The 22,275-nt window shown below is 34.6% G+C and overlaps 1 protein-coding gene across 9 annotated transcripts in view; it reads left to right on the top strand.

Moving 5' to 3' along the window:
- The window catches only part of LOC118271140 (carbonic anhydrase-related protein 10), a 65,811-nt gene that overhangs the window by 30,111 nt on the left and 13,425 nt on the right, over positions 1–22,275 (top strand). For all 9 annotated transcript variants that reach the window (XR_004783275.2, XR_004783274.2, XR_004783273.2 and 6 more), the window contains exons 2-4: positions 13,232–13,334; positions 14,046–14,093; positions 17,136–17,272. Coding sequence is in view for 5 of the 9 variants with exons in the window: in XM_035587082.2 (XP_035442975.2) it covers positions 13,283–13,334; positions 14,046–14,093; positions 17,136–17,272 (237 nt within the window). In the remaining 4 variants the exon portion in view is untranslated. The remainder of the gene's footprint in view (positions 1–13,231; positions 13,335–14,045; positions 14,094–17,135; positions 17,273–22,275) is intronic.

Here is a 22,275-nt window from a genome sequence, read left to right as displayed (position 1 = left end):
AAGTGTGGGAGAGCTATATTTCGATACGAATGGGTCGGCTCGACCGGATGATACCACGGCCTCACAGAAAACCGACGTGAAACAACGATTGCGTTGTGTTTCGTTGTGTTACCGACGGCCCAATTACCCCTCCCCCCTTCCAAATTGTCTCAATCCTTCTAAAAAGCCGACAACGCACTTGTAACGCCTCTGGTGTTTCAAGTGTCCATTGGTGGCGGTGATTACTTATTATCAGGTGATCCGTCTGCTCGTTTACCGGCTTATATAATAACAAAAAAAATACCAACACACCTTGGTTAAATATACCTAATTAAGTAAAAGCAGGAAGTGTTACCCTTTAGAAATAGTTACAAAGAATGGTTTGTTTGTATAGCATTATACGCTCGTGTCATGGTGTCTTGTTACCCCTCTGTAATTTCCTTATTAACCTATTGTTAATATACCTACCTTATATTAGTTGGTTACATGTTTAATGTAATAATCCCCTTACAAGTTCTGTAGTATTAGTCAAATTGAGTGTGGTTTTTATTTTATCAAATTCTCAGTAACACTCGTATGTAATTCAAAATCTTAAATGGTATTGTCTTGTTCATGCCCCTAAGCAATATGAGACTGAATATCTTGCCTTATGGTATCCTCTATAAATGGACTATCCACCACAAAAATAATTATTCAATTCAGACCAGTAGTTCCGGAGATTAGCGGGTTGAAACAAACAAACTTTTCAGCTTTATAAGATCTATACTATATAAAACATTACGCTACGATCAATAGGAACTAAGCAGATCAAATATATACCAAAAAAAAGTTGCGCTGCATAACATGGCATGTATTGTAGTTGCATTGTGCACAAAATTATCACGCATTGACATATCTTTCTAACCACAGAACACTTTATACAGATTCTTTATTCGTTCGCCAATTGACACGTTTTCAACAAAATCAATCCATAGCAAGCACCTTCAGTTGGCACACATCGAGGCGAAAAATTCCATCGTTCAAAGAACATTTATATCTAAAGTTTAATACCATTAAGTCGTCGGCGCCGAGTGTGACGATAAACAAGCGACAATGCGCGACCGAATCCACTCAGCTAAATTAACTCAGTGGTAGCTCCTTGTTGCTGCATTAGGCCGCGTGTTGCACCGTCGCGTAACATGTATGAGTAGTGATCTAATAATAAGAATATAAAACAAAAAAAAACTCAAATCATTCTACATTAGATTTTTCCTACAAACTTGCAAAGGTTGAAGAATGTAAGGAACTTTAGGTACTTTATAGTAATTATATTTAGCCCACTGCAATGTATTGTAAAATACCAGTAAGTTAGCAAATAAATGTTTTGACTTTGATTAATATAGTATTATGTTTTATATTCTCAACAATATGAAAAAGTATTTCAGCTATATGTATTTAAGACCGTTAAAAATAATAATATTATCAATAATTGTTGTCAAGATGATTTTTTTGCATGATTGGTACATGAAAAAGCACTAGAAACCAAAATCGAAAATAAAGTTTCTTTTATGAACTGAATTAACTACCAAACAAAAACTCTTTGGCTTTATAATAGATAGATTGCAAAATGAACTACAGAACTTAAAAACACGTTAATTAATCTCATAGTCATAAGAAACAGCGAGTCTTGTTCGCTTCGGTGTAAAGCACATCCACATTTATTTGTATTTCGTATAGGGGAATCCGATACGCGGCCCCGAACAGGCGAATATATTGGATTGGTCGGAAAAATTGTTGGGCAAAATCCTTTGTGATCGTTTTAATGGCATTTTCTATTTCATGAGCAAAGACCGTTTTGATTCCATAACGAGAATTCCAACGGATTGTTTGGTTTTTAAGAAAGGAATATGGATTTATGAATTTATGGATTACGGTGAATTTTTCTGTTCACGATAAAGTGTATTGGATGTCTTTTGTTATTAATAAAAATGATTATTTTTATTTGTTGTATCGAGAGATGTTTTGTTGCAATTGTAGGTATCTAAATGAAATTGTGTGATTTATTATATTTGGGTAAACTTTCTTGAAAATATTAATAAGAAAGACACACTCGTGTGTGTCTGAAATAATAATTAACTGCGATTATCAGCGTATTAGTAAATATCAGTAACTAAAAACAATTTCAATATTCATCATACTTTACACGTACATAAATATGAAAGTTTGTTTGTTTCAATGTGTTTTCCGTCAACCACAATGAAACTACTGAACGGATTTTAATGAAATTTGGTATACAGATAGGGTCTGAGCTGACTTGGACGATAACTTTTTATCCTACGGGAACGTGGGCGAAACCGCTAGCAGAAGCTAGTAGGTAATACATATCTTTGCTTACTTACTTGCTTACAAAGAGCCTTAAGCTATGTCTCATACTTGACCCACAGGACCTTTCAAAACGAACGTTTTCTACAAAAAAAAACACTTTACTTGATATTTGTCTTTATTTTTCTAAATTAGCTTCCATTAATATCAATAGAGATGACTCGAGTCCGTCGCCCCGTCGCACTATGGAAAATGGTAGAACAAACGCATATCAAAAATGCTTTTTACGAATATCATAATTTGGCTAATATGGCTATTTTATTAGGTTCTCTAATAGTCAAATTATAATATTCATTAAGATTTTTTCACTTAATACGCGAAATTTTTTTTTTTTTGTAGATAGAAATACATAGAAGACAGAAGTGCCAAACTCAAGTCTTTGCGTATACATGTTTCAATACCATATTGTGAAAAAAATACTTGGTACAGATATGCAGTATTATACATTTTTAGAAAGGTTATTTTATGCTTTTTGCGATAGAGCTTAATGATTTTAAAAGTAAAGAAAAATATTTCAGTAATTACTTAAAAAGTGACAGACCTTATTTTTCACTTATTTTTTTTTTCGTTTAAGGTTTTCAGTGTTACCCACGTTTGCCCAACCGCTACTTTTTGTGTTGACTAGTAGTCTAACTATTCATAAATAGAATGCAAAAAAAATTAGCTGCGGATATTTGCGGTTTTAGAAGATATGAGAAAAATACTGATAAAAGTCAGAACCCGAAAATTGGTATCTTTTGCGGTTTACCACTTCACATGAACAATATGGATCTTATTGAATATTTTCTTCATTATTTCATGATAACAAAGGGATCTTATCAAATTTGCACTCGGTTTGCGTGGGAAATTACAAGATAATAATGATGTAGGTACCAATTCGATATTGTAAAATGAGTATATAAAGAGAAGCAAAAACTATTCGAACCATCTACATCAGTGTAACTTCAAGTGAAGCAAATCTCATCTGCGCCTATTATTTCTGCAGATTGTGAAGTGTCAAAATGTCTTCCTTCAGCTGTACCAAACGAGACTTCATAATCCCCTATATCGAGGGCGGCAAGACCATCGAATCATTATCCAAAGTTTTAGTGGAAAAGCTCAATGTCTCTGAAAACAACTTGTGTTTTTTGTGTTTTATAATTTTATTAGTGACATACAAAGGCACATTCTTCCTATTTTCAACAAGCGCTGGGCCCTGGCATCTCGGAAAAAAGAAACATTTTTAAAGAAGAATTGTACTTGGTTGGACTCAGGGTATTCGTTAAATTTACCGGATTCTGAACAATATTCTACTCCATTAACATCTGGCCAACGAGGAAGAACATGCGTGGCTTATGGGGACTCCTCAGAATCTACCAAAAAGAGGAAAAACACTCTTCTACTCCAAGAATATGGCTTCGAGCTTATAAAAAACGTCTATGTGCAGGGACTACGGGCTTTACGTGAGTACACAGGAACTCATCTTGTCGAAGAATTAAGAAACGCTGACACTCAATACGGATTGTCCACCTTACACGCCTGGATTCGCTGCATGGAAATGATATTGCATATTTCCTATAATCTTTCGTTTAAGACTTGGTCTGCTTCAACTGAGGAAAATAAGAGATTAAAAAAAGAAAAGAAAGAACTTGTTCAAAAACGTTTCAGGGAGGAGTTGGGATTAAACGTCGACAAACCTCGGCAAGTTAGCGGGAATACGAACAATGGCAATACCGCACGAAGATTCTTCTATAATAGCACTTGCTCATCGGAAATAACAGGTGTAGATGAGGCATTGATTAAACGCCTATACATTCTTTCTTCTGGAATGATGATTGACCCTGAAAAATTTGGGGAATATGCAATAGAAACTGCAAGAATCTATGTAAGTAATTACGATTGGTATTATATGCCATCCTCCGTTCATAAAATACTCATACACGGGGAAAACGTTATCAAACATTTAGCGGTGCTTCCTATTGGACAGCTATCGGAAGACGCACTAGAGTCTCGCAACAAAGACTACTGAAACATACGACTTCATTATGCCAGAAAATGTTCCCGATCTGCTACAAATGAAGATGTCTTTAAAACGCTTTTATACACGTCCAATAGGAATCCAGATCCATAAATAACAAGTTTGAGAAAACCGTACGTAAGAAATGTAAAATAACTTGAAGAAGAGGCACTAAGTCTTTTAAACGTGGAACCTGAAAGTGAACCCACATTTACGAACCCTGAAGTGGTATAAGTTAAAAATAATATTTATATGTACATATTTAGTTATTACTTATATTTGTACCTAGCTTCATCATTTCCTGAAGCCAGAGTATAGGATGTACCTATTAGTAATATGATTTTAATTTAGTAAATTGTTTTCATATATTTTTTTTATAAATATATATATGTATATATATATTGTTTACTTTGCTTGTTTGTAATTAACCATGGTTTAATCTTTTTAGTCATTATAAACTTGTATTCCACTTGAAATAAATTTTTAACTATTTTTTTCGTGATTTTTTTCCCATTTCTTTCATTCTATGCAAAAAAACTTACATAGATATACAAGAAAACAATATAAACTACACATCATTCGAATCTCCAAACCTTACTGCATATTTGTGCCAAATTTCATCACGATACGACAAAAATTCATGAAGTTACAGATTTTTGATCCGATACCGACCTATATTTTCCATAGTGCGTCGGCGCCGAATCGTCGCGACTTCGCGTCTCCTGGCTACCCCTACGGAAACTGTAGCTACTAGATACAGGTTGTTTGAGAAATCTTTTAAATGGGGAAAAAATTAAAAGATCGGCAACGCGTCTGTAACTTCTATGTGGGTGTGTGTCGCTTACCGTCAAATCCATAAACAAGTTTAAAATAATAGTTTGAAGATATCTATTCATTATAAAAATAAAATAAAGACACAAAGCATCAAAAATTCAACACAAAAATATAATCAATTGGAAGAACTATTATTTTAAATCATATTAAGGTATTTTTTATGTATGAAATACAAAATAAAAAAAAACATGAATTACATAATAGTTTAAGTATTTCTCATTCTTATAACATAAACTATGTGTTCACTGAATAAATATTATTTCCCAGAAAATAGTTATGTAATCAAAACTTAATAATTAAATTAAAAAGTCTCAAACTTATAAAAAATCCTATGATAATCATAGCACACTTTGGAACGAGCACCTATCTTCACTCCCGAACAGAGTGACGGACAATTCAAATTGACGTTTTAAAAGTGCATAATCCTTAAGATTAATAGAAAAAAACACTTTAGACTTTATCACTCATAGTATTAAAAACAGCTCAAAATTACCATACACAAACAATGAAATAAACAACAAATTAATTATCAACGAACACTACAATAAAACACAGCCTGTACCTCAATATTTATGTGTGTATGTGTGAGTATCTTACTACTCAGTAGAATAATGTTATAGGGGCGGTTTACCCTCGAGATATGATTCAGGGAATTTGTGATTTACGCATTATGTAGGGGATACACTAGTGGGGGGTGGTTTACTGTGCATTATTTCGATCAAGTGATAAAATTCCGTTGGAGATTACTTTAGTACTTAGATAATTGAGGATGTGAAGTTTTGGATGGTGCCGTAATGTCTCTGAGGTTTTTTCGTGAAAGAGGTGAACGTATTTGTGTTCTGTTTGTTTTGAAAATAATCCCATCAAAAAACATTCCGTGAAAAATCCAGTCAAGTCTCGATAGAACTAATAGGGTAGATGACAAATGTTTATTTGATTGTTCGTCTTGTAGATTATTTAACAAAAAATAGACGCGTATTTTTTTCTTATGGAAACAAATACTTTCTTATGTGATGTCACTTATCTAATAACTTTTCCCGCCTTGAGTGAAGCGAAAGAGAATGTCAGACTCTTACTGACTAAAAACCACCACGTTCCTAATCCTGCTTTTCGAGCCGGAGTCTCGGTAAACCTGCTAGGTAGTCCGCAGCTCCGGATCAGGCATCAGCCCTACTGAGCCCCATCTGTAGTGGTCTGATGGCTCATTGAGGAGCGCGGAATGCACGGGAACAATTTGTACCTACGACCAATGATTCTTTATAAACATACAACAACAATTTTTAAAACTTTATAGTGGGAATTTCAGTACAAAGAACAGTACTATAAATAAGGCCTAGTCATTCGTTCTACGTCATTACCTAGGTAGACCGTGTTCATGGAAAAAGCCTACAGTTAGTTACGTCAACAGCAAGTTTCAGATACACCCACATCCTGTAAACAACGAGCTTTGTCTACCAACCGATGTTCACTTCCGGTTCTGTGTGGGGCCACGAGAGGGCCGGACTTGTTTGTACAACAGTAGATATTATAGTAATTCATTTATAATACTTTTATTATAACTTTCGTGAGATATACTAAGTTGATTATTGTGTTATCGGCTTACTCACGTAACTGTTTCACAAGGAACTCGACTAGTTTCAAGCCATGCTAGAGGCTCATATTCATGAGCAGTATTCCGCGACTCGCGACACTGCTACTCGTCAAGACAAACTAGTCGAGTTCCTCATCAAAATTTTACTTTAATAAGCCGATAACAAAATAATTAAATCATTTACACGTTGCGTAAATATGCTTTTAAATTTTACCCCATTTTTTACCCATAGGCCTAAACTCAGCTATGATGTCAAAGTTGGGGCAAACCTGAAAATAACAAGTTAAGGTCAATATTAATTTGTACAAACCACACTACTCATAATCTTGAAAAATGTGGTGTTATAATGAATTATTTTTAATTTTAATAAGTTAAACTTTTAACCCCTTTTTTTATTATCAACCTAAAAACAACTTGACATCAAAAAGATTTTTCGATAAATGAGTCCTTATAACACTGGCTTTGAACCATCATCCCATGCCATGGAATAATTTCTATTCAAAATTATAGATTCGAAATTCAAATTCAACAGCCAATCAATTAACCGCCAATTAATCGCCAGCCAGTTTTGTGGCCCTAAGCAACAACTGTGAGCGGTTTTAACGACTTAATATAACATTAAAACAATTCTCAAACTTACAGTCAAGACGTAAGGTCGAAAATTGAATACAAAAGGAAGTTAGTGTAGATTTATGATTTCTGCAAATGTATTTTTTTCATCGTACCGTTTCTTTACGGAGAAAAATGTTATGTTTAATGAGCCATTTGTTATTTTGTTATGTTATGTTTAAAAGTCTGTATGGATATTACAAGGCTTTGTTTTTTTTTATTAATTGTAAATTAAAGTTATTAAAAGATAATTTATTTTTAATACGGGCATTAATGTTGGGTGTTGGATAAAATATTACTTTTGTAAATGAATTAGGTATTAAATGGAACTTAAAACTTGAAATAAACTTATTAGGTTTAAAGTAAAAGTTGGCGCTTTGCGAGAGAGATGTGCTACGCAGCACTGATATTAAGCTGTGTAGCTGTGCGAGGAAGATGCGCAGCTGGTATGCGATGTATCAATAGTAGGGAAGGCATCAATAGCACGCATCTTTTCATATTAAAAAAAAAAAGCTTAGCTGATTCCGTTTTCACTAGTGCTTTAAGTTTCTACTAGGGTATGTGTACCAATGAATATGATTGATGGATACCACACGCATCCACAACGTAGCATAGCATATTTCTGGTGGAAAAGCACCTTAAGGAGCATAGATTTACGCCACAATATATTTTGTATTGTGTCTCATTTATCATCCAAGAGTTTATTTATTTATTAAATTACTAAATACTGAAACGCTACTCTATTGGGACGTTTACAAGAATAGTTCTATCACTACAAATTCATTATAGAAAGACAAAGATAACACGATATTTAAGCACAACTTAAAGTTGAGTAACATTTTACAATTTAAAGTTGAATAACATAATTCGATCTTCAAAAAAGTATCTTGACAAAAATTACAGAACATCTTTCGAAACACCAATCATAGCAGAAACGATCTTATTTTAAAAACAAAAGCTTGCAGAATCGACGCCGCCATGTCGCCGAGCAGTCTGGCGCCTGTGCTGCCATCATTTATAACTCTGTCTGCCATTCGCCATCCCAACACTTGGCAAATAACATTTCTTTTCATGTCTCGAGTTTTGTTTATTTTACTGCAAATATTCAAATAATCTACAGCTGTTTCATTCAATGCATTGGTTCAAACTGAGCCGTTCGAATTTCAAAGATTGTGGTTAAAAACATTTTTCATTGTTTTTTTTTTACTAATCCTGGATTACATTTTTATTTATTACTATCTTCTGCCAGCGGCTTCACGCGTTTTCTTGTAGGATAAAAAGTATCCTATCACCCAAGTCAGCTCATACCCTGTCTGTATACTAAACTTAATCAAAATCCGTTCAGTAATTTCAGCGTGATAGGCGAACAAACATCCAAACAAACAAACTTTCAGATTTTAGTGTGAAGTATGATGAATATTCAAATTAGTTTTTCGTTATTTACCTATGTAACAAATTCATTACCAGCCACTTTACCTGTATTGCTATTTAGTTAGATCCAGCATCGAAACTAATCACACAACCTAATTTACCACGTCGCAATAAGGTTCAATTTGCAATGATTTTCATTGACCCACTAATGATTACCTATGTGTAGTCCTTTATTTACCAGTACATATTAATTATTTGACGAGCATTCCGTTCTCTCTAATTTTGAACAACTATTTTAATGGCAAATTCCTAACTAATTGTTTTTAAATAAAACACTTCTATGCGAAGGTGAACAATACATAACATTCAGTTTTTTATTAGTTATTAAATTGTATCTCCATTGTAACACAGGCTTGTTAATAAAAAGGGTGTTTTTCCACCAGAAACGTGTTATATAGCTATGCTACGGAGATGTAATAGCTAAGCTGTGACTATTTCACGAGTATGCGATGTATCAATAGAAGGGAAGCTATCCATAGCACGCATCTTTCCATATGATTATTGTTAAATAAATAAATAAAACCATAGATTAGCTGAGAGATATAAAACAAGCTTCACGCTTGACAAGCGAGTTGGAAATCACTATTATAAAGGTCCAAGTTTTTCAGAAAACATTACATTTGGATCTCCACCACAGACCACATGTAGTCCTATAAACCATCATCACCATGGCTACCATTTGCACCTATAAATTACACCTAGCCCTCTTAAAATCCCGGACAAGAATAGCTGTAGTGACAAAATAATATAGGTATATTCTATTCTTACATATCCAGTCAACATGACAATATTATTACTTTGTACAACACAAATGGATTCAAATGATAGCGAGGCTCGTTAAAGGGTGAATCTCTTACACCGGAAGTAGATCCTATCGGGGTTACACCGGAAGTGGGAGGGGCTAACGATTCAAGATTGCAACCTTCAGGCTTGAAGATTTGCTGTTAAGGTGATCATCAGCTTGTTGATAACTTGGATGAATGGAGGTTTTGCGTTCCAAGTTTATATTGGGCTCGTGTTCAGTTGTTTAACAATTTGATTTTGTTCACGATAAGAAGTTTTTGAAAGTGGTTTTATTGAAATATGGGGTAGTTTTGTTCAGGTTTTCGCGTTAAGTATTTGGTTTTGAGTGTTGTTCGTGTTATATGATAGATAGTCTAAATTTTTTATACTAGAAGTGTATATAGCTACACATTTTTACTAACCTCGAATAATAAAATAGTTAGATTAGTTTGAGTTAATTATTAAAAAAATATCATTATAATTATTATTTTTAAGAAGTACGATATGAAGTTTCATTTCAATATTGGCAATTGTTGTCGGCTTTATGCAGGACTTGCACCTTAATTATAAATTCATTTAAATGTTTAATTGTATGTATTATTTATTATTTTCGCGAGCACAGATTTAATGACATTAATAATTTAATAGCATTCTGGTTTAAATTATATACACTTATTTATTAATAAATAATCCATGTATATTTACATTGATTATTGACATATTCATCATCATCATCATCAGCCGAGAGACGTCCACTACTGAACAAAGGCCTCCCCTTAGCTCCCCGCCACTCTGACGATGCCGATGTCATTGGTCCACCTAGGTCTGCCCACGTTACGTTTTCCATATTGACAAGTTATACATATTTAAATGACAAACTAATTAAATGACTGATTTAATGATATTATTATTTAAAAATTATGTATTGTCCTATGTGTCTATTGCTATCACATAATACCTACAACCATTAGATTAGTTTAGATTTTTAAGTTCAATGTTACTAACAAAATTATGGACATGGCCTAAAATATATGATTATTATTATTATATCAATCCAACTCTGCACACCCCGTTAGGGTCAAAATAGTCATTATACTACATTTATATAAGTAGTAGTAAAACAAATAAAGATAACAGCAAAACATTCAGTTCAATGGTAATTAGTAAGAGAAGGCGAGACACTCCCTTATCTATAAGCCACAGAGTTTGAGATAAAAACGGTAATTTCCCAAGATGTTGTCTTTTTAACCGAAACGAGATAAGTACAGCATCCCAAATGAATCCGCTGGTTAATTGAGGATTTTAGGATTTGTTAGAATACAAACAATTACAATTAGTTCCATTGTGATTGTTTTTTTTTTGTAACGTAGGTATTAATTTTGTCTGTAATCCGCTTTAGTCATTTAGTGCCTAGCTGCACCTAGCTTCACTGACAGACAAGACAGACTGACGGACAATTCAATTTCGAAATTTGGACAACTTGGAGATCATTTCTTTGTGTTAAGGGTTATTGTCATATCGGACTTCTAAAACCACATCAATAAAAATTTAAGTCATGGAAATATTCTAAAAATGTAGATATGATAGGATATGATTTTTTTATTCCATTCGAAGCTATACTTTGAAACGAGCACCTAGCTTACCTAGCTGAAGAACGGACAATTCAATTTGACATTACAAAAGTTTCTTATTAAGGATTAATTGAAATAAATGCTTTGACTTTGATTTTACTTCCACTTTTCGACACTCGAGTATGTTACATTCAACTTTTGTTCTCAAATAAAATAATTAAAAACAAAATGTTCGTCGCAAGAAACCTAATTAGCAATGAACTGTTGCTATTATAAAGACAAATATCCAGCGGCAGTGTTAATGAACTTTACACATGCAAGCTAAATTAATCTTTTTGTCATGTGACTTAAGATACTTAATTATTTGTTTTGACAACAACAAACAATGGTACGAATGCATTGTTTTTTTTTTTTTGTAAAGGAGTAGTAATAAAAATACTTTTTCTTATCAGTTTCGCAGACTTTTTAGTTTAACCCAAAATATATCTGGCAAAAAATACCATATGATACTAAATTTTAGGAAATTAGACTTAGGGACCTTATCTAAGATAGGGGACATTTAACAACATTTTTATTTTCACCAACATGTAAGTGACACCTAACAGTACAAGTAAGGGGTTGATTTAGATGCCACGTCATGCTTAGTAACTTTAATTAAATATAGTCCAGTCAATTTAGGAATTCACCTCGGAATTCGAGATACCCAGCTGTAATTTTGTATATACTTGTATATTGACCCCTTAAAACTTGTCTCAAAACCTACATATGGTAGGGTGTAAGCAACCCTTAAAATTCAGGGTCAAAGGGCCCTTAAATCGTTTTTTTGCGGTTTTTTTGAAATAACTCATTTCCTATGGGTTTTTGGTAATTGTATTCAATAGCAATATTGTAGCATACAAAATTCTCTACAATTTTTGCGTAAACTTATTTTTTATACGGTGAACCGTTTTCGAGATAGAGGGCGGAGAGCGCGCGGTCACTGCATCTCTTCAAAAAATTTTTTTTCGTCTCACCTATCCGTGATGGTTGTCTATGGATAGGATATTAAAAAATACGTCATGGTTCCTAAAACCATTTTTCGTCAAAATCAATCGTTTGAAAGATAGACGCTTCCAAAGTGGAAAAATGAGGTCTATAGAATGTGTCCTGCCCTCTAACTTTTAAAATAAGTGAGTAAGAAAACTAAACAAAATATATGCTGTAGATTTTAATGAAAACTTTCAACGAAAATTGGTTTGAACGAGATATCATAATTAGTTTTTAAGAATTGATTAAAATAATTGAGAAAGTGGAAAATTAAGTGTGTTTTTTATTAAAAATGTATCAATTCTTAAAAACTAATTATGATATCTCGTTCAAACCAATTTTCATTGAAAGTTTCCATTAAAATCTACAGTATATATTTTTTTTAGTTTTCTTACTCACTTATTTTAAAAGTTAGAGGGCAGGACACATTCTATAGACCTCATTTTTCCACTTTGGAAGCGTCTATCTTTCAAACGATTGATTTTGACGAAAAATGGTTTTAGGAACCATGACGTATTTTTTAATATCCTATCCATAGACAACCATCACGGATAGGTGAGACGAAAAAAAAATTTTTGAAGAGATGCAGTGACCGCGCGCTCTCCGCCCTCTATCTCGAAAACGGTGCACCGTATAAAAAAAAGTTTATATAAAAGTTGTAGAGAATTTTGTATGCTACAATATTGCTATTGAATACAATTACCAAAAACCCATAGGAAATGAGATATTTCAAAAAAACCGCAAAAAAACGATTTAAGGGCCCTTTGACCCTGAATTTTAAGGGTTGCTTACACCCTACCATATGTAGGTTTTGAGACAAGTTTTAGGGGGTCAATATACAAGTATATACAAAATTACAGCTGGGTATCTCGCATTCCGAGATTCTTACCTAATTTAACCTTATTTGACTGGACTAATATGGTTTAAGCAACAACGGCTTACCGCCGTTGTCACCAACCTTGTTCCTTGTTCCTTTGAACTATTTTTATTGGGTTAACAAAAAATATATAATTTCCTGTTGATTCTAAATGATTGTTTCTTTTGTTCCAGAGGTAGTATCAGCCAGATGAGCGGTCCGTTGTGACCCGGCGCATCAACACGATGCACCAATGCTCGCTCTTCATACTCGTCCTCCTATGCGTGTCTGTCAAAGGTAAGGAGACAGTTCTCATGATATTTTTATAAGTTTACGTTAAAATATTTACAAACAAACTTCATATTACAACTTGCTTTAGGTACTGTACTGTTATTAATGTTTTATCAATGACTTTTTACTGTCTGATGTGACTTTTGTCGCTTAAATAAGAGTTCAATAGAATATCAGATCACGTCTTGCACATGCTGAACTGTTCATCTGTTTTAGCACAGACTTGACATGGGTGTCTTAACATACACCCATCACATCAACAGCCTATAAATGGTCACTGCTGACCAAAGGCCTCTTCTCGTATGGAGAAGGTCAGCATTAATCACCACGCTTGCTCAATGCGAGGAATTAATATTGAGAGTTAGTAGTAAACTAAACCACTTGTAAACAAATGTTAGCTTCGCTTCCCGTTTGCACAAACTTGCTACGAATACGGAACGGAAGCTACCGGTGGCGTTAGTCACCACAGGGCTATAGTTCCCTAGTAGCTATTGTTGCTACACTCCATAGTTCATAAATTGAACATGTGTCCTCACAATACTAAGGGTTTTTGAAGATTTAAGACATTAAGTAAATCTCTCCTTTTCTCTCATGGGAGAACTAAATTCTAGGTTCTATTTTTCTGAAGTACCTAGTATCTACTATAATAATTTAAGTGTCATGATATTGCAATAAAAATATTTTATTTTAGTTTACAGTTTTAATTTTTTGTTGCAGATATATCCGGTAGCTGGGAAGAATGGTGGACGTACGATGGCATATCAGGTATGTATTTAAAAATATTAAAGTATGATAGTGCCATTTTAAGTAACATTTAGCTGTCATGGCTAACTTTTTAGCCTTAATCGATTCTTATCCTTGACATGTAAGGAATAAATGCTTGCAACGAAGCTAGGCATGATGTGTCTTGCCGGCTTGCATGTACCAAAGTCTGCATTAAACACAACCGTTCTTTAATATTGAACTCAATTCTAATTCTAAACCACGAAAATAGTGTTATACCTATATAGAACACTAACATAAACATTGACCATCGATTTATTTAGAACAATACATTTTGAAGTCCACATACGATCAGATACGGTATCCACTAAACATTATTATACCGTTATCATTAGCTACTAATTTGACATATTTCTGTCCAATAGCCAATTATAATCAGATTATTACAATGCCTAACGAAATATTTAAAATTCACGTACCCAATAATAGGTTTTGAACTATGCCGTGGCGTGAATTCCACATAGAGTACACATATCAGTTCAGTTCCTGGAATCAACCAAAACTGAAACTATTTACAGATTAAAAAATCAACTTTTTACATAATTTCCAACTAGATTTTGAGCGTAGTTATATATCCATCTATTATCATAATTTAATTTAAAATCTAATTTAATCTAAAAGCTTTCTGCTCGCGCCTCAAAGAGCTAGACCATCACAGATAGGGCCTACTAGGACTGACAGCCGATCCGGAGCTGCGGACAACGTAACAGCTTACCGAGGCTCCGGCTCAAAACAGGAGCAGGAATGGGGTGGTTTTTAGTCAGCAAGAGTCTGGGTGAGCCTAATTCGGGAGAAGTCATTGGATGTCTTTTTCTCCTCGAAAAAAAACTTTAATAATAATCCATTTAGATAAGAATTGAGAATGATGCATCTATTATACCTTAAACATTACCAATGTTTAAACAAAAATTTTCTTTAAATCCACCTTTTGAATCAGGACATCCAAAATGACCTCTACTGAAAAAGGACTCAAAGGTCAGATCTATTACATCACAGGTAGAATCACAGCTCCACGGTCTCAATGACACGTATATCGGGGTCATGCTAGCATACATCCATGTAATGGCCACGGTAATGATCACAGATAGTATCTTAATGATAATGCGCGCTCAACCATGTCATTATATTGGATAGTCGATGTTCGGCCGACCCGAAATTTCAACGTACCTACTTACAATGGAATTTGGAGATTTCTTTTTATGGTTTTCTGGTGGTTTTTGGTTGGAATTACCCCTATGTTGAGACTTGGGATGGGTAAAATAACTTGACTATAATTTTATTATAACTTTCGTGAGACATATAAAATTAATTATTATGTTATCGGCTTACTCACGTAACTGTTGTATGACGAGGAACTAATTTTAAGCCATGATAGAGGCTCATATTCATGAGTAGCGTTTCGCGACACATGACATAACTTGACTATCTCGTTTAAAAAGCGATTGCAAATAAATGAGTGAAAGATTGCTTTTCTGTTCTATTGATACCTATGGCACTTGTATATAAACCCTTTTCATCACACTAATAGTATACCGTATATGTGAAAGTACTGAACAAAACTGAAACTACTGCTTTTGATGAAATTTGGTACACAGTCCACCCTGTCTGTATCCTATGGGTAAAACGATACTTTTTATTCCAAAGAAACGCGGGTGAAGCCGAAGACGACACATAACTTCCCACCAACATCAATATGTAAATCAAAGTTTCCCAAAAATCATCCCCCTATAGGTAAAATCAGGTCCGTACTAATGACCCTAATACAGTATAGCAGCTTAACCCTAAACTACGCATTACCTACGACCCAATACACTATGGTGACCAAATTTTGCGGTCTCCGTGACCCCATTGAATGATATCACGGTTTATTACAGGGTTGAATAGACTTCCATTTCAATAACGCTTTACGCAATTTTGGTTTCATCGTCATTTATAACTAATCTCTTTTGAAATGTATGTAATTTGAATTTGATTTGATTTGTGTAGTGAATTTCTAGGGCTTTAGTGGTTCGTTGGTGGGAGGGGGGTGTTAAAGCGGTAAGCTGTTTAATGTGTATTGGGCATGTTAATAATTTTGGTGGTTTTAAAATTGTAACAGATTGGTGAAGTATTTTTACGTATTTTTAAGAAATACAGTAACTATTAAGAAATGTTTGAAAAACCGAAAAAAAAAACAGTAATACTTTGCCTAATTCTGGAACTATTGCCTGGTAGTCGTACTTGTTGTCCTCAGAGGAACAACGAGGTAGTCGTGGCTTTCTTTTATGACCTTCTGAAATTAAAACAAAAAACTTGAGCCTTGCATAGCTGAAAAGCATATCTGAAATGGTCGAAAATATATCGACGATCATCACATACAATTGTAATTATAGCCGAGAACATTAAAAAAAGTCTTTTAATCCACGCATTTAAAGAGTGTCATTAAAAAAAATCTATATCCTTAATTACGTATGGAGTGTCATAAATGCGATGGCAAGTGAATGTTACGGTCGCGATAGCATCTTAACTGCCATATCAATAGAAGATAGCAATTTCTAATGATAGGGGATTATTTTTATTATAGTTTGTTTTATGTGTATTTTTTTTTGGTTCAGTAGTTATTATACCTCTGTTATCAACTGTGTGTTTAGTTGTCCAAGGTTATCTGTAGTATCTAATACTAGGTTTGTACAACTGTACCCTTAGTATAAGTTTGCTTTACGTTTAAAATAATCGAAATGAGAACGCGTTCGGCGCTCTGATTGGCCGGCTCGAATAAACCGACCAATCAGAGCAAGGTTAAAAATTCTTACTCGCACACACAAATCACTCAGATAAAAGAGGGTTTGCCACAATTCCATGCTTGGCAGGTGAGTGTAAAATCACCGTTTTGAAATTCAGGTTTATCAGAGAGCGCTGCTAACCGGTTTCTGTCAAATATACAGCATCATCATCAGCTGGAAGAGGCCCACTGTGAAACAAAAGCCTCCCCCTTAGTTAAACTTGAATATTCAGCATTTTTTTAATTTGACTTTTTCTTTCCAGGTCCCGGGTTCTGGGGTCTGATAAACCCACAATGGAGTATGTGCAACAAAGGCCGGCGACAGTCGCCAGTCAACATAGAACCAGACAAGTTGCTGTTCGACCCCTGGCTGAGGGACATACAGTTCGATAAACACAAGGTTTGTTGTATTTACTTAGTTTATTCTATGACCACAACGCCCGAATACTCAAACGCTACTCAATTTTAAGTTGTACTTAAATATCTTGCTATCTCTGTCATTTTATAAAGAATTGATAGTGACATAACTACATTTGGGAGCGTATCAAAATTGAGTAGCGTTTGAGTATTCGGGTATATGTAAGTAATTCTCAACTGTCGTAGTGGTGCGGAGGTTTAAGACGCTCATACATGCGAGTGCGGGTTCGAAACCTACCAACGGCAAGTACCAATGTGACTTATTCCGAGTTATATGTACTTTCTAAGATTATTTAGACACCACTGAGAAACAGTGAAGGCAAACATCGTGAGGAAACCTGGGTGATTAATTTCTGAGTTTGAAATCGCCAACCCGCATTGAGCAAGCGTGGTGATTAATGCTCAAACCTTTTCCGTGTGAGAAGAGGCCTTTGATCAGCAGTGGCCACTAGATTTTTCACTAACTAAGCAACTAGCTGACTTTACTTACATTCGACATTGCACACATAAAATATAGATATGCACTTGTGTGTGTTTAAAACAAAGTTCATGTTCGTATATTATTATGAAACCAGTTTGCAATAGTACGTAGGTAGAACGCGGTAACAAATTCAATATTATGAACGTGTTAAGTACACTACACAAGAGTACAACGAGTTGGTATTTAATGGCATATAACAAAAGGAAAGATTAAAATAAAAAAGAAATGTGAGCCTTGAATTATTTTTCTTGTGATATTGATTTTATTATTGAAATGCAGAGAAACAATTTATCTTTGTTACTCAGTTGTATAAATTACTAAGTTACAACAAATACACGATTTAAAAAAACATACAAATATTGGAATTGGTTTAGATCTTCAGGGATTAGGATGGTTTAATTTTCAAAGTTCTGTAGAATTGCATATATTGTTTAAATAATACAATAGGGTTGATGACGGGGTATGAAAATTATAAATCTATTTAGTCAATCTATTTATTAGAGTTTGAGCAAATTAATGACGGACGTAACGCTAGTAAAATAATTAAATCGCCGCGTCTGCGCACGCTGCTCATGATGAAGTGTCACTCTGTGACTCGAAACTAATAGAGTTCTTTTTCCATTAAATAACGTAAGTAAACAGTGTTTTTTAGTTATAATGTCTCACGATAGTTATTATAGGAATTAATTCGATTCTCAACATTTCACTTTACAAAAAACGTGCGACCAATCGATATGAAAGGTCTTAAACCAGTAACATTACACCGGCGGCCATTTTAACGATAATCCTATGCAAAAACATGGAAAGCCCGCGACAACACTATACTACAACTTTACACCATTCCCAACGAACATTAACATAAGCCTACAAGATAAAAACAGCTGAATATCAGAAAACATTTACGTATACAGTTTTATGCACTTTATACTAGAATGGGTAGGCAGACGTGCGTCAATTTAATGAAACACTAATTAATATGTTACTCGGAAAATTAAACCGAGACTATCGAGTCTCGTTGGTGACCGTTACATGGGATTAATAACAGTTTTCATAGAAAAAAAAATAGTTTACTCAGGCTACTTGTCTGGATTTGTCCCCGATATATGGTAATAGGCATAAACACCAAATTACATAGTCACTTACAAGTCAGTATTCTACGTAAGCGACAGCTAGGTAAACAATTTATTTATTATCATATCAGCCATAAGACGTCCACTGCCTTTACATAGGCCTCCCCCAATGACTTTATAGAGTTAGGCCGTGTTGGAAGCGACCTGACATCCAGCGGCTCCCTGTAGTAAACAAGATTAATAATTACGTTATTATAACTAATTCGTGAGACATCCATCTAAATCTGATGTATTAGTGGCATTATCGTGCCATAATACTACACCTCTGCCTAACTGTTTGGGGATAGAGGAAAATATATATGACGCATATGAATATACAAGCCATGCTAGAAGCTCATATTCATGAGCAGCATTCCGCGAGTCACGACGCGGCGATTGTCGCGCTTGAGTTCCTCTCAAACAGTTACATGAGTTAGCCGATAACATAATAATCAAAATTATGTTTTTCGACAATTCTTTGCCGCTAATCAGCTATAAAACAAAGTGTAAATAAAAACAATAAATAAATAAATAAATGAAACCAATTACTAATTCAAAGAACTAGCTGTTTGCTGTCAGTGTCATGTTACCAGTAATAAATAGGCACCATCGTACCTCCGGACACGTACACAGACCCCTAATTGATACCTTTGTAATTACGAACATGTAATATCCATTAAAACTAGTAAAAAATGCTTCCATCCTTTGACGTAATTTGTAGGAATAAAGCTAGTTACATACTGACTGATTTTTAGTCGAATCAATAGTTGATTTCGAAGTTTAAAGATAATTATTCGAACAGATACTCATACAACAAAACAATGTAATGTCTTTAAAAAAAGAAAAGCTAATTCTAATGTTAAACTGAAGCGTGAACTTCCATTTTTAAAAACATATACTTATCTTCTTCTAAGTCTAAAAAATACTATGCCTGTAAATAACCACATCAAAATCGGTTCAGCCATACGCGAGATATATAGCGCACAAACTTACATACAAATCAAACTGAGATCCTTCTTATTATCCGTTAAAAAGTCCATCTTTATTTATTCAAAATTTAGTTCATATTTCATAATAATTTTAATGCAATTCTACACGCATAACAATCCCGTAATCGCCCTTCCTTTAACACTCACTTATCACTAACTCTGAGCCCCGTGTCGAGAAAAAGAACAAACATTATACATATAATATAAAAAATAGAGACTTAAAAATAGAGACCAGAAAACTTGTAAATAATTATTCGTCTAGTTTAACGACCGCCATCAGAAGACAACAAATCAGAATATAACAAAATCAGAAGATAACAAATTCTAACTAACAACCTCCAAAAACTTAAACAAAATGAAAACCATACTTACTTTTTATAGCCATACCATACTGTATGTTCAATAAACGTAACATTCGTGCAGAATTATTCATTATAGTGTGTGTTACAAGCTTGCTCAATGCGATGCTAATGTATGCGACTCGCGATAGCCCGATAGGCTATCGGCCACGTTTTTGCAACATACACTGCGCCCGTTTAGGGGCGGCCTGTGTGGTAGTAGCCACGATAGTATATTAAAGAGTCTATGTATGATAGGGTTGTTACTTTTTGCTAATGGTAGGTAATATTTTGAATGGATTGTCTAGTTGGTCGAGTGGTCAAGTGCTATGGATGTCAGATACGACTTTTTTATGGTACGGATGATCTGATGCTAAGCAATTGCCGCCGCCCGTGGAAACCTGAAACACTAGTGGCGTTAAAAGTGCGTTGCCGGCCGTTTGGGGGTTAGGAATTTAAGGGTTGTTGGGGAATTGGAATGAGGGGTAATTGGGCCTCCGATAACCTCATTCAAACAGCAAAACGCAACGCAAGCGTTGTTTCACGTCGGTTTTCGGTGAGGCCGTGATATCACTCCGGTCGAGCCGGCCCATTCGTACCGAAGCATGGCTCTCCCACACTTGAAACTCCCATAGTAGTATCGTCTGTACATAAGTGGGTGTGTCAAATTAAAAATAAAGGTGACATGCTTAGGTTTATCGGAAAGCACTACTGCATAGTCTCTGTCAAATAATAATATGAAATTAGGTTTGTCAGTTTGTACGACACCGACGGGATTAATAGGTAAAAGTATATTTTACAAAAAATCTATATCTTTTTTCGTTCTAAGTGGTGCCTAAGTAAAATTACTGAAGTTGATACTTAAACGTGTTATTACAAAACTCGTAGGCGTCCAAATTACTTGAACTTATATCAAGAACAGTCTTTAAAGTAATTTATTAAAGAAAAATGTTCGTAGCTATCTCTTACATAAGCATTATCTACGACCGCGAGCCAAGTCACTCCCTCAACTAAATTACATGAATATACAAAATATAGAAGTGCTAAGGAATATTGAACACAAGTCCCGTAATATTTTTTTATGGAATAAGTCAGTAAACAAGCAGACCGATCAACTTGATGGTAAGCAATCGCCCGTGGACACCATAAACACCAGAGGCGTTACAATTGCGTTGCCGGTTGTTTTATCGAAGAATTTTGGGGTTTAGGGTTGTTGGGGAATCGGTGATTGGGAAGATTCGGGAGGGGGGTAATTGGGCCTCCGGTAACCTCGCTCACACAACGAAATACAACGCAAGCGTTGTTCCACGTCGGTTTTCTGTGAGGCCGTGGTATCACTCCGGTCAAGATAATGTTATCGGTTTATTCACGTAACTATTTGACGAGGAACTCGACTAGTTTCAAGCCATGCTGGAGACTCATATTCATGAGCATGCACGTCGTGTGTCGAGGAATGCTGATAACATAATAATTAATTTAGTATATCTCACTAAAATTATAACAAAAAAATATTATATTAAACAGACACTTTCATATCCTTAGATCTTCGTCGTTCGCGTGTCAACACGCAATATATCATCTCCACTCAAAGCGCATAAGTTGCCAGGTTCTAATCAAGGTGCGACCCATTGATTGATAGAAACACCCCGTGGGGAGCCATGTGATTCATAGATATTTCGTGTTCATTATTATTTTGGTGTTAGTCTAGAGTTTTGGGCCCTCCATTATCTATATCAGCTGTTTCTTGATTAGGTTATTTTCGTTGTATTGGATTACTTAGTTGATCGTTTTTCTGTCCTTGATTTGTTCTAATTGGTATTAGTGTTATAGTAGATTAGGTATTTTTACTTAATTCAAAGGTGCTCAATACACTAGACTGGTGAGTCACTTTTAATAGGTGCGGGGTGTGCTTACATTTGGCATAATAAGTGTAGATTTATTTAATATTAGCTACTCCCGCGCGGTTTCGCCCATTCTGCTCGCCTCTTATTAATCTTATGGTGATGTTTTATAGACTTATAGGCTTTCTCGATAAATGTACTACCCAAAATAAAAGTAATTATTCAAAT

This window comes from Spodoptera frugiperda, chromosome 9, assembly GCF_023101765.2.
Source record: "Spodoptera frugiperda isolate SF20-4 chromosome 9, AGI-APGP_CSIRO_Sfru_2.0, whole genome shotgun sequence".
Taxonomy (NCBI): domain Eukaryota; kingdom Metazoa; phylum Arthropoda; class Insecta; order Lepidoptera; family Noctuidae; genus Spodoptera; species Spodoptera frugiperda.
Note: the sequence above shows the minus strand (reverse complement) of the source record. Positions and strands in the feature narration are given on the sequence as shown.